Below are 14,045 nucleotides of genomic sequence, written 5' to 3'. Positions count from 1 at the left end.
ACTCAGGCTTCATTTCTTCAGCGAACTCTTCTGCAGCTGCAGGAGAGGTGCTGCTAACTTGCACCCTGGGAGGTAATAGCTTGATTTCTTTGTGACCAGAATATGGTCATTTTTATCTTACATGATACATGTGTTTTTTTCCAAAGAGTCGAGACTGAGAAGCTCCCCACTCCATCTTAGCCCAAAACAGGACTGGCTGCCACAGCCTTATACTATTTTCCTCTTGCTCCATCCCTTTGAAATCAATTACTTAATGTGGGAAAAGCTAGCAGAAGCAGCAGGTCTAATGTGCTCGCTGCGGTTGGTCTCTCAACACGAGCCACAACCAGTGGCACCCCTGCACTGTCCATGCCCCTCCTGCTCGGGCAAGCGGGCTCAGCCCCGCTGGGGAAGGACCTTCTTGTCTTCTGCACGGTGGCGTGCAAAGAGGAGACACAACCCAGCGCAGGTTTAGGGGGGGCATTTAACCAGCTCAAGGGATCGATAGCTGTGCTGCTGCAACAAGCAGTCTGCTTTGCACAACTGTAAGTTAGCTAATGGCCACTGTACTCCTCTGGTTGCAGAGCCAAACCAGCTCCTGCTCACCGGTAGCTGCTTTACCCGTGCTAACATACTGCTAAGCATCCAGAAAAAAAAATAAATCTGAACCCCTGCGTTTATTCCAGGACGTAGGGAATGTGGAGGATAAATAAAATCACAGGGTGAGTGTTTCCTACCCATTTGTTTCTCCATCACCATGCCTTTTGGGGTGCATGCTGCTGCTGCTGCTCCCATCTGCACTGGGATGGCAGAAGTGATGTGCTCTGTGTCCCAGGAACATTTGCCTCTTGGCCACCACCATTTTTTTTTTAAATATCTCTTCATAGTCAATTTGATTTCACTCAAGGGTGAAATCTGCACCAGCATTTACCTGCATCGGTCGTGCTGGGTGCAGTTTGCTGACCGGTGCCTGTGACCAGCGCTCCTCCGGGTAATGCAAAACGCTGCCCCGCAGGGCACGCTCGGTGGGTCTGTGCAGGGGTCGGGGTGAGGAGGAGACCCTGGCTGGGAGGCACCGATGGGTCAGCCCATCTCCCCTACCGCACACACAGGAGATAGCTCAGCCTGGAATTTAGCTCTGGGGTCACAAATGATTAAAATATTTATGAATCCCATTGCTGAGACGGAGCAGGTAAAATATCATTTAAGAAAAGCTATTAGAACTGGTCTGTCTGCAGGGAAACATCATTTGTCATCTCATGTCCAGGCATTTTTTCAGACGTGAAACAGCACTTTGGCCAAAATATGCTCGTGCCTCATATGGGGGCTGTCAGGGAGCAGAGCGGCTGCGGGGATCCCCTGCGTGCAGGCACCCAACTCCCCGGGTTTCTTTGAAAAATCTGACGGATAAGGGATGAGCCCAACATTTTTGGTAGGATATTCACTTTCAGAGGGAAGCCTGAAAATACTATTACCAAATAGTTTTTCCTCTGAGAAATGTTTTATTATAGGACATTTAAACTTTAAAAAGGCAGCTATACTCACGAACACCTAAAATCTTATTAAAGGACACAACAATAAAAATGTAAGAAAAGAAACTGGTAGCTAAATGCAACAAATGGGATGGCCCCCGGTCAACTATTAAAATTTCATATCAAAATACTAATATCTTCATACTGAGGATGTATGGCATTGATGAATGATGGGACAATCAGCACCAGATATTAATACTAAAATACAGATTATTGCTGCAGTTAGAAAATTCCAGGAGGAAAAGCTCTTGGGTTTAGTAGCAGGAGGGAATAAAAAGTAATCCTGAAAAAGAATAGTTAAGTCAGGGAGAGCATAAGCTAAGTAGCCCATCCATTCACATATATCTAAAGATTTTGATTAAAATCTGGCTTAAAACTAGTAGACAGAGGACTAAACACTTACGACATGGCGTAATATGAGAAGAAATTTTTCAGAAAAGGATGAAACAATACGTGGCAGTTTTTACTTGGTAGTTCTTTATCTGTCTGTAATATTAACTGTGAAACTCTGGAGGTGTCAGGAGCAGACTACAGACAGGTGCAGCAAGTGTTCCATGCGACTGTCTCTTTCATCAGTGCATCAGAGATTCAGCCAGGAGTAATTCAGGGCTAGAGCCTGATTTGCTCACTCATATTGAGAGCACATACAGATCGGAAATAATTAACCTAATCAGATCAGGCAATTGCAATATGAATTCATGCAACAGCAGCACAAAGTTTCCCCAAGCCCTGGCCATCACCGAGGCTGTTACGGGCAGCTTGATGGCCACGGTTAAGGAGATTGGATCAGTCATTGGGCAAGTATTGCACAATTAAAAAAAAATACCCTGTCAAGTAGGGGCACAGCCCTGCAGGCTGGATTTGCATCTAAATTCATCCCTGTCTCCTTGATGTGCTGGGCAGGGAGCAAAGCAGGCTGCAGGGCCACTGGGTACCCACAGTGGTGCTCCCCGCCCTCTCCAGCCCCTCTCCACGGAGGGGATGATGCTGCAGCTTTGCGAAGTGCATCCCCTCCGCAGTCAAGAGCAATGGGGAAACCCTAAAACAGCACGTGAGCACATGATGCCTCTTCCTTGGCCTCTGAGGCACCTGGAGAGAAAGACCTGTGCTCCCTGCCCCCCACCACACTCACAGAGGTACCTGCCTCTCCTCCACAGCTCTACACTTGATAACACAAATAAGCTCCCATCTTGGGTAGCTGAGAAATGGGCTATAAAGAGAAACGCATGGGAAAACAGGAGGGACAGCACAGAAGATCAAGGAACACATTTTTTCCCAGGCTGACCTAGTTATTTAACTAACTGGCAGAGATACTCACTAATGATGAAGTAGGAAAGCAATCAGTCTGCCAGCAGCAGTTTCACAGAGGATGCTCGAGTTTACTTAGCTATTTGTCTTAAACCCAGGAAACATCAAATACAGTCTTTTCCATCTTGCTGCTCAACACTTTGCTATACAGTCACTATACCCAGTTCAAATAAACTTCAAATTTCTTAATGATTGCCACAATCCAGGATAAGACTCGAACCCAGAGGAACCCAGAGGAAACGCTCACATACATTTTCTTATATAACACAGACAAGTGCATGCATCATTTTTGTTTTCACTTTTGCTGCTGCCATACTGTATGAATCTGAGAAGCTATAGATGAAGAGATTTTTCATCCCTCCTAATTCACGGTGAAGACTATAGTCCCCAAAGGATAACAACCAGCTCAACTGTTCTGCGTGGCAGCAAGGAGCTAACGTACCTGTGAACGTCTGGCCGACTGGGTAAAGCAAAGGGCAAGTCTTTCATGAAAACATGTGCCTCTTCCACGGCTTTTGTCAACTCTTCCACCAGCTGTGCCCTTCATGAGAAATCCTTAGATTTGAAGTTCTGCAAATAATACCCAAAATAAGTCATCAGCTTAATTCTGTCCTGGTCTTGTATTAGAAAGTGCCCTGTCTCCAGGGATGTCACCTCCTGAGGGTTTGAAAGCTGCCGTTCCTGTGCTCACATGGTTACACAAGAATTTCAGCTTGTTTGAAATGCGGGAATGAACCTAAGCAAAACTCAAGCTTCTTACCCTCAGCATTGGATAGAAGAGTTTGGAAACAGGACCCTGCTGATCTAGGTGGAAAAGTTGATGAAGAGAAAGCTAGTTGACACAAAAAACTCTATCTATTTCTAGTGGACAGGCTTAGATGACCCAGCTTGGGATATTCCTGATGAGCTAATACAAAGTGGATTTTAAAAAAAAAAAAAAAAAAGAGAAGTAGGACTATCTGGGAGGGGGCACGAAGAGCAGACATCCTATCCCCATTCCCTTGCCACACACACAGATCTCACTTTCTCCTGGCTTGCCTATATCTAACCTTTTCCAAACTTCAAAAAACAAGGCACAAAAGAACTGAAAGCCGAAATAGAATTTTTCATTGACCCAGAAAATTGTATTTTGCTCCCGTTTGGAATACCAGGACATTTAGATATTCCGGTTTGTCCTCTCTACAGCTCAAACATGGCTTTCCAGCAATCCACGGAACTGGGATAGTTAGCACAGTACTGGGTTAGTCCTACTGACAGGTGGAAAGAGAGGTAAAGAGGCAGGCAGGTATTAAATTGCACGGTTTCAATTTTTTTTTTTTTTAAACTTGTCATACTGACCTTTAATGACAAGTGTCTGTGGAAGTGTCATACTCCACTGTACATTAAAATAATCCTCATAAAAGTGTTGGAAAACAGTAAGAATATGACCAATAATGTCAAGCACAGGAATAGTTATTTATCTTTAATAGTTTTCTTCTTAGTTATTTTGCAGTGACATTTTAGCATTAACATACTCTGAAAACAAGCATTGTATGCAATAACTTTATTAGGGTCAAATAGATATCACAATATAGATTCATCCACCGAGTAGCCATAAATCGGTTACAACAATCATAGAAGAGACTAAGCTGTTTTAAGCTAAGATGCTTTCAACATTACAGCTCATACAATAAGATTATATACTGATAAACTTTGATTTAGAAATGCAGATGATCAGTTTTGATTAGGATATTGTGCTTCCGGCTTTCGTTTGTGTCAATGCGTCCCATATGCTGTAGTGAGGAAGGGCTGAATTTCCCAGGGAGCGATCCGAACGGGCTCAAGCCTGGCTCTGGCTATTTTAGGATGAGCTCCTCTGAGCCTGGGTTATTTGGTCAATCCAGTTACATTCTCTGGTAGCACCAAGCTAGCGCTCAGAGCAGCGGCAGAACAGAGGGATATCTAACAACCTTGAAACAGCCCAGATGGAGAGGTTTTCTTATTATCAGAGGGTATAAAGGAATATTTATGCTTTGTAAGGTCACAACAATACATGCGGTTTTCATGTTTTGCTGTATTAAGCAACAGGGCATTTTGAAATGGTTTTGTATACTGATATCTGCACCTCTGTTATCTTAGTTAAATAAATACCTTTGTAAACATATAACACAGTTACTTGGTCCTCATTTTCCACAGCTCACGTTAAAAGATTCACAAAACATCCATAGAAATAGTGATTTATAGGATGAATACTTAGCTGAGTTAAATGGAATAAACATTGGTCAGGTACCATATATACTACTGAATGCCATTTCGAGGAAAAACATTTTAGTTACAAAGCATTCAGAACTTGGGTAAGCCATACCTTCAACTCTGCAAAATATAGAAAAGATGCATACTTCTTTTAAACATACATTTAACAAACTGTAGTGGCAGAAGTTGAGAAGTTCCATTTACACAGTCCAGACATTTGGTAGTATGAAACTGCTTATCCATGCACTAAATTACGGATAACTCAGTTAACTGAAATAATAGTAAAATCTTATGAAACAAAAGCGTATAACCAAACAAATGCTCTGAAGAGTCACAGACAGGCAGTTTTGAAAATTTAGGTGCAATGTTACATGCATGGATATACAGAATAATCTGTAGAAATAATAGTAAACCACTTTCGTTTTTCACCAAAATGCGGAAGGAAATTCAATTATATTATGCATATTAAATACTACAGACTTGAGGCTACAAAATGCTTCTACCATCTTAACACATACAAAACTACCATAAAGTTATTTCTACAGTACATACTACAACACTGACTCCAGGTCACCACCTGTGATGAGCACGTCTCCTGTATCTGGCTAGTCAGGGAAAAAAAGGCCAACTCCAGCCCACCGGCCACCTCCCATCTGTCTCAGGAGGCAGGCTTAGATCTTCAATCGACATTAAACACCATGTTGTAGTATTAATTTATGTAAAACCCTTAAAAACCTGGTGCCACTGAACCTTGAGACCTGTTAAACTCTCTACATGTGAGGGATGCACGAGCTCGTGCTGCGTGAACCTTAAATTTGATTAGCGAAGGAGGTTGGCCCGCTCTGGCCGTAGCTCTGGGACTGGCCGTATTCATCCACCTGGCTGTAGGAGCCCGGCTGGTTGTAGCCACCCGCCGGCCCGTAGCTGTCTTGGTTGTAGCCACCTTGGTTGTAGCTGCTGGACTGCTTCTCCATGGTGTCCGGAGGGTGCCGCTGGCCCGAGGAATGCCAGCCTGTCTCCTTAAACACAAACCAAATGTTGCCTGCCCAGAGGATAAAGTTCAAGAAGCCAAAGACCTGGGTGGGGAGAAGAGGAGCTCGTTACCCGGCAGCCGTGGTCTCACAGCCCAGCCTAACGTTACGGACCCTGCACGGTTCTGGGAGAAGTCAAAGCTGCTCCCAGTCCATCCTTCTCCCAAAACCTGCCGGAAAGTTTTCTCAGCTTTGGAGCAAATTCCCAAATTCACCTCCCTTAGCTGTAGCTCACAAGGTGTCTGTTTTCCTTTTTGTTTCCAAAAAAAAGGTTGAGTTTTTAGGCCAAAATAATTTTTTTTGTTTGAAAACATAACCTAGTTTAAAGAAACTGCGGAAAGATAAGATTGAAAGAAAATATTTATAAAGAGAGAAATTACTTGCTCCGCTAGCCTGAAGTAATTTTTTTTTTGTTTTTTAAACATTCTGAAAACCAATTTTATGTTGTTCTTTTGAGGATTTTTAAAGGAATCTGCAAGACACAAAACCTTTTCTTCCTAAAGGAGCGCACAGACCCCTTTTCAAAAGCATTGCAGCAAGCAAGTTAAAAGCAGACAGGCCAACCAATGCACTTGGACAGACACTTTGCTTTCTCCCCGTCCCAACCCTGCACGCTCAGCCGCTGCTCCACGGCAGAGATCTGATGTGAGTCACACTCTGCCTTTCCCCGCAGCAAGATTGCACTTCCAATTAAATAATTTCATCTAACTGGTTTACACCAGCCAATTTAGGTCAATACACGGGTAAAAAAGATGAAAATACATTTGCAAGGTAAGGGTGAAAAGTTGTAATCAAAGTCACTTACAACCGAAGTGTTGAGGCTTGACATAACAGGGCTGCGAACAGGTAAGCATTTGTTGGACTGCTGTTTGCAGGCAGACATCAGTAATAGCACTTCGTCTGGGTCGGTCGCAATCTTCACATCTGACAGTCCTTTAGCCCAAGCAGATGAGCTCACTAGCCACAAGAATGAGAAGACCACTGTCACAATGAAATCCTAAAAGACAAATTAGTTAGAAGCATTATACTGGTGTGTCCATTGGGAAGAAAAAAATATTAAAAAACACCAGAAAACTGGAAGCTTGCATCAGAAGAGAGAAAAACCAAGACCTTGTTGTTTCGTGGAAGACTGTGATTACTGTCATCACCTACACAGCTAATTTTCAGAAGTGCTTGACGCGCCTAATGGGACAGAGCCCTTCGGCTGCCATTTGCATCTCTGACCCCGAGGCCAGATACCCACAAGCGTGTGGCTGGTACCCAGGATGCTGAGCTGCCCTGGAAATCTGGCCATTCATGGCACCTGGCTAATGGATTGGGAACAATTAAAAAAATATAGATGTCTGGTAAGGAGGTGGGCCCTCCTGAGGGCTCTCGCCCCGGGTGCTCCTACAGACAGCCGGGACGGGTTTCCAATAGGAAGCGTTTCCATCTGCAGCAGCATCTCAGGGAGAACCTGAAACTGGCTAATCCTCAGCTACCAGATGAGGAGTTTTCTCACCAGCTACAGGTAAGGCCAAATGTCCCTGCTCTGCACAAGCCGTGCAGCCGCTAATTATCACGAGTGAACAAATAAACAGCAAGACTTGCCAAGCACAGAGACTCCTCAGCTCCTCTCTGTCCCGGTAAAGCATTTGCTCCTAATTCCCATCCACGTGAAAAGAGGGGAGAAGGGGTGGCGGTCCCTCCAGGATCCAGCGCCTCCGAGCAGCTCTGCTCTGAACCACTCTGCTCACTTTTCCCTCGAAAGACTCTCAGGAGCATGCACAGGCATAAACTTCTCCTTGTCTTAGCCAGAACAAGTGGCCAAGTGACACTGTTGTTGTGTGGGTTTGGGGGGAAAGGAGGGAGGAGGTGTGATTTTTCAAGCTTTCTTGTGTCTTGCTAAAACAGAAGAGCCTTTCTGCTGTCATATTTCATCCCATCTGTCAGCCCACAACAGATGGTAGAGGTGCCAAAGTCTAACATACCACTAACTGCATCGCTGCGTCTTGCTATCCCACCTCCCATGGGAGCTGCTTCCCCTTCCCCCTTACAAAGTAAAGGTGTACATGGAAGGAAGAGAAAATGTTCATTAAGAACACAGCGTTTCGGGTTGCTATCCAAAGAAATAAGTGATCCCTGGGAAACATCATTCTCCCCTTCTACAAGGACACCTGACATTTGGGGAAGGAGCTCTCTGCAGCACCACAGGGACAGAGGACGCATCTTCTTCCACGATGGAAAACGCACCAGTCAATAAACCAGCCGCACAAGTGAGCCATGAACAAAGGATTTCTCCACTCATGCAGATGGGATTAAATTAACTGTGCTTGGATGCTTTCCCAAAGGATACGTCCTTCTCTTTTAACAGTGCCACAATTTGTTTTCTGCAGGCCTGTCTGCTGCCGAGCTTTGAGTTCCTCTGACCTCCCTTCACGCTGGCCAAACGGGCTCTCTTGAAGAGCGTGAAGCCCAGGAGCTGACAACTATCTTAACACCCAAAGAGACTCCGGGTAGGCAGAGGCATATAGCCCAGAGTAATTTTTCTTCTCAGGGAGATTTCCAGCAAAAGAAATTATTGTATCTTATATGTCCTAGCAGTAACCGAATGAGAAATGCACTCCTAGAGGCAACAGTTCAATTGCAAACACTTCCTAAAAATTCCAGCTGGTAGAAACACTAGATATTCACTGAGCTATGGATTATGATGGGATATGGTCTTTATTTGCTATGAGGCTTGACATGCTATCTACCTGGATGCCAAGCCCCCATATAGGTTCTGATTGACACAACAGACGGACGCACCAGAGTTTTGGGGAATACGTTTTCAAATGACAAGCAATTCTCTCTCAGTGCCACCACACTATTAGACTTCGTAAGCTAAATCAAGCTCTGCAATCAGTGCATTGGCAGTAACAATAAAATAAATGCATAACAACAGGTAGAAATTTGAAGCAAACAGAGACAAATTGACCAAAACTAATGCAATGTAGGAGCTTAAACTTGCTAAAAAAGGGAAGTTATAAAAGTGAACAAAGTTCTTCAGGCAGGTGGCAGCAGCAGGGGTTCAGACCTGCTGTCGAGCTTGCAGATCCTGATCCCATGTTGGTGAAGCATTTGCACAACTTGTGGCACAAATGACTGCAATCTGCAAGAGTCCCTCGTTCTAATTGCTGGTAGCTCAGGTCTTGGGCTATAAAGCACTGCTAGGAACATCCAATAGCACTGCACAGTTGAGGGGCTGGTCCTAAAGGGATTAAGTATTTCACGTTATTTCTCAGGTCTTGTCTTCTCGCTCTCACACCATCCTCCAGCCTTCTGCTGACTTCCTCTGCTCCCCTGCACCAGGGTGTCCATACAAGCCTAACCCTGCCGGGTCCTGCCCTCTCTGCCTTTAATTCCCCTATTTGAGAGCAGATCAGAGCCTTGAGGAAAATGTCCCCGCTCCTGGGAGACTGGGATCAGCCCCTTTATACAGGAACTCCCAAAAACTGTAAAGTCTGGCTGGGTGCAAGAAACACACCGAGCCAAAAGGGAAAGATTGCACAGCGGGACTCGGAGAAGAACCCACCCAAACCCCTCCACCAGCCGGAGGACATGACTGCTCCCAGAAACACGTTACAAGGCCAACAGCTTGTCAAGAAGACAGGACAGAAAGACTAATGAAAGACGAGGGTTTTTTTCAGCGGGTGCTCTCACCAAGGCTACATGGCCGGACTCAGGCTCTTGGAGGATTTGTTCCGTCTCCTCTGCACTGTGCAAGGAGCAAAATATATGACTAGAGCAAACTTGCGTCTTCCTATTTATTTTGAATCTTTGCTAACCTTCAGCTTTGGCTGGAACTTGAACCTCTCTTGTTTTCAAGTGGGTTTGGATTTCTGGCTGAACATTTTCACAGCTCTGGGTGGAACAGAGTTACAAGATAATGACATGCTGAAAATAAAAGTGAATTTCAAGCTAAACTGTTCTGTGGCTTAATGTCTATCTGGGGAATTTCTCCTTGGTAATTAAAGCCAGAGTGTCTGCATACTAAAACAAATCTTGCATTTGAATGTTTAATATCCCCATAGCATGGGTGATTTTTTTCTTCCTCTGGAACAAAGTAATTTTCGCAGTTGCTCTCTTGAAACAGTGTCTACAGATCTCTTCAATGTGTATTGTTGTACGGTTACACTATACTCCTAATTGCAAAGTTTCTATCTCAGATCTCAGCTGAGATACTTTGCCCTTCCTACAGGTGCCTTTGGGAAGGAGGCAAAATAGGAACGTGTAGCAGAAAGCAGAAAACAAGATTTAAAATATGCCGAATATCCAAGGAGGGAGTTTTTAAGAGCCTGAAGTACGTGTAACAAAAAAAAAAATTCTTGCTGCCTTTTTCAAGTTGAAACTTGCTATTACTGAGTTTGCCAAAAATGCCTACTTGGAACAATTTTATATATTATATGTTTTAGAATAGAACTGTGAATGCGCCTTTTCTTTTCATGGTAACTGAAATGTTTCTCCTTGCTGTCAAGCTACTGGCTTTTGCAAAATGCCCATCTTTGGAGGGGCTAGTCGCTTAAGTCTCCCAAGCAGTTTCGAATCCCCCGGTGTCCAGTGCAATCTCACCCAGCCAAAAGCATCTGCAGAAGCTGCTTGTTTGCTTGGAAAGGGGAAGCGTTTCACCTGCTCTGAGCTGGTCGGCGGCTTCAGCAACCCCTGGAGCGCTGTAACACACGTGTCCCTGGGCACTCTCCATGCCCTGCTCTCCTTCCCGGCCAACGTGGCCCAAGTTTGGCATGACAGCCCTGGGCTGTTATGCTTGAAAACATGCAAAACCTCAGCTCTGGCCCGGCCGGAGGGTGCCTGGCATCCCTGCTGCGCTCACGCTCCCTCCTCCCTCGCTGAACGGCAGCTGCTGGCCCCGTAACTGGCTCCCACGCAGGGCTTTCAGTGCCTCTCCGCAAGCGTTTCCAACCGCTAACGCTCATGCTACAAAACCTTTTCATTTGACAAAACTTTCTCGTACATTTACAGCATACAAGGGAACAACTCTTCAAATGCCAAAGCCCATAAACCCTCCCAGCCAGAGCCTGTCTAGCCCAGTGGCACTGCCAACAGGTTTCATGCACAGCCATGCAGGAGCAGAGGGAGATTTCTTTACCCCAGCAGGGGCAAACAGCTCAGAGGATTTGCTTTCACAGCCACAACTGACCGAAAAATTCAAGAACCACCCCAGCGAAAGCCATAGCCCGGGAAAGTGGCCAACAGCAGGTTGCTGCAGGCAGCAAACACCTTCCTACAGTGGCATTTTAGCTCTTTTTTTTGTTTGAACAAGGTCCCACCCCAGATTTTCTCCAGAATGAAGCTTTGAAAGAATTACACGCTTCTCGCAACGGTGTGTGGCCTTGCGAGCTTGCTTCTGGCAGGGACGTGCGGAACCCTTTGGGAGGCACCAGCGTGTACAGCAAGGTCACTGTGGCTTGTGTTTCAAACAGGAGATGACAAAAGCGGGCTGAAACAGCTCTTTGAAATGCAAAGAGTTATTCAGGTTATTCATAATTTCATTTTTTAACTGCAAAATATTCAGTCTTTGTTTTTGCAGATGGCTCGTTATTCTTTTCCTATCTATTTTCTAGAAAGCAGGACAAAGGGGAGGAAATAAAACATGTTTAATCAAAGACATCTCCAAAGAGCAGACTAGGAGTGTACTTAACTCACTTGGTCCGCAACATATGTAAAGAACCAAATGCCTTTCTGCTTAATGTGATTATTGACAGGACTCCAGATGCAAAGGAAAGATCTCATCTTCTTACATGTAAGCATCTTTATGCACTGTAAGAATGAGATTATCAAGTAATCACTATAAAAATGAAGTATCTCTTTTTAGGGCTATGCCAGTCACTTTTCTTGACTAAATAATTTTATACTTTTATATTAATTGATTGGAATACTAATTAAGTGATCTACATTTATACACGAATGCATGCGGTTTTTCATGGCCAATCTATAACTCCCCAAAGACAAACCTGAAGGCACATAGAGACAGAGTTGTCAGGGTGTGGGTTTTAAATGGAGTACATCTAGGGTATAGAAGCTATGGAAAAAATAAGAAGTCTGAGTGATGGGTACTGATACACATTGACCGTGACTATTCTTTCCTTTATTTTCCTACTCCAGAGACAGATGGAAGCATCTACCCCTGATCCCCTAAAACGTCAGCACAGGACTAACTGTTGGGTCAGTTACTCTCTGCTTGCAAGCAGCTGCAAACATATAGATCTGAAACAGGGCATCAAGACAGAGGTGCCTGGGCTGGCGGTCCCAGGGTGCAGCTCATCTCTGCTCTCATTGCAGACCAGCAATGCCTCCCTAGGGCACATGGTGTTACACAAGTGGGAATCAGCTTAGGTTAGGCTTAGAGACGCAGATATACTGAAAAGTGGTGAGATTTTGTATATCACATTCATTAAAATCTAACTCACCATCTCCAATTAATTTCTTTAAAATGTTTCTGGCTCTTGAGCACTAATCAGTCATTTGAGAAACTGGCTTGCACTTGTAACCACCGAGGCGAGCCCCCAGCTCCTCGCTGCACATGTGCATCGGGCAGGAGTTTGCAACGAAATTAAAATCACAGCTGCAGTTTGCAGAGCTCAGAAACACATTGCACACACCTATTGGGTATTTAAGCCCAGGTAAACCGCTCCTTGTTCCTTTAGGAATTGGGAATCCAAGGTCTTCTCTTAGGTTTATCTATCTAGTGTGAACCCCCCTGAATGATCTCTCCATGGAGCCATTGAGGCAAGCGGAGGGCGCATGTGGCAAGGACTCGCTGCTGACAGCCCCGTGGGAAAGGGTGACTCCCACCTCCATCGCAGGCAAGTAACACAACCGGGGCCCTGTGCAACCGAAAGGAAGATTTTTATCCCCAAAACCTGACGGGCAACGTTAGCAACAGACATGGCTCACTGCACAGCGAATAAAACATGCTAGTGCCATCCAAACAGCCGTGGAAGGAGTTAACGGCTTCTTCTACTGGGAATATTTCCTTGCCATGATGTCTCACTTCACACTGAACATTAAAATATTTTTCCGCAGTTAAAGTGATGCTTCGCTGAGATCTCAGCACATGCAGTTGGGTTTCCCTATGTTTGTATAAACAAGGTAAACTTGAAAAATTTGTGACTGAAATTTTCTCTACGAGTTTCTCGTGACTTAGTGGTCATTAAATTTTTTATAATCACATATTCTGCATCCAGTCAGGCCAGTGTAAGTTGGTAATGCATTGATGGTGCCTCTGACTGCCTGTGCAAGGGTTTTTTGAAAGAGAGTTTAAAATTTCAAGTGAAAGGGTTTTTTTTTCCTCTCTCCATTTCTCCTGTCATACTCCTTTTTCAAATCCTGAAATTTGTCAGGAGGAAAAGCAGCCAGCTCTGAGAGGGTGCTGCTTAAAGGCAGATGTCATCCCAGACTGAGCAAATATCAAGCCAAGAGGAAGTACAAGGCTTAAAATGGGAATGGTTTTAAATATGAGATTGTGATCAGGCACTGCAGCAGAAGCAAGGACAGATGAAACTATCATCTTCTAACTCTTCACTAAGAGGCAAAAAACTGGTCGTCTGGAAACGGTGCCTGACACACGGTGACGAGGAAGGAGCGAGGACTGCCCTGCCACCTGCACCGACACGTGCTGAGGGACTGCTGGCTGGACTCAGGCGTGCACAAAGCACTTTTCTTTGGGAGGAACAATCTCAGGGATGAGACACAGTCACACATCTGATTTGATATACTTGTGATCTTGCTGGGTCCGTCAGCTCAGTGTAGCATCTGCCTGGAGCTGGAGGATGCATCGCCCCCCTGTCACATCCCTTAGGTGAGCCCTGCAGCTGTGGGAAGCTGGTTTTCACTCTGAGTTTGCCTTGACCCTTGAATTCCTCCTGGCTACAGCTGCCCGCTTGTTCTCTGCTTGGGTGTCTGCATTTTCCCTCGACACCCCCTC

The 14,045-nt window shown here is 44.9% G+C and overlaps 1 protein-coding gene across 1 annotated transcript in view; it reads right to left on the bottom strand.

Annotated features, from left to right (window-relative positions):
* Positions 1–4,110: 4,110 nt before the first annotated feature.
* The window catches only part of SYNPR (synaptoporin), a 46,623-nt gene continuing 36,688 nt past the window's right edge, over positions 4,111–14,045 (bottom strand). The window contains exons 4-5 of the mRNA XM_009329491.1: positions 6,888–7,079; positions 4,111–6,127 (exon numbers count right to left, since the gene is read on the bottom strand). Coding sequence (XP_009327766.1) covers positions 5,861–6,127; positions 6,888–7,079 — 459 coding nt within the window. The 3' untranslated portion in view covers positions 4,111–5,860. The remainder of the gene's footprint in view (positions 6,128–6,887; positions 7,080–14,045) is intronic.

This window comes from Pygoscelis adeliae, unplaced genomic scaffold, assembly GCF_000699105.1.
Source record: "Pygoscelis adeliae isolate BGI_AS28 unplaced genomic scaffold, ASM69910v1 Scaffold148, whole genome shotgun sequence".
NCBI classification, from domain to species: domain Eukaryota; kingdom Metazoa; phylum Chordata; class Aves; order Sphenisciformes; family Spheniscidae; genus Pygoscelis; species Pygoscelis adeliae.
The sequence above is the reverse complement of the archived record's forward strand: the minus strand, read 5'-3'. Positions and strand labels throughout refer to the sequence as shown.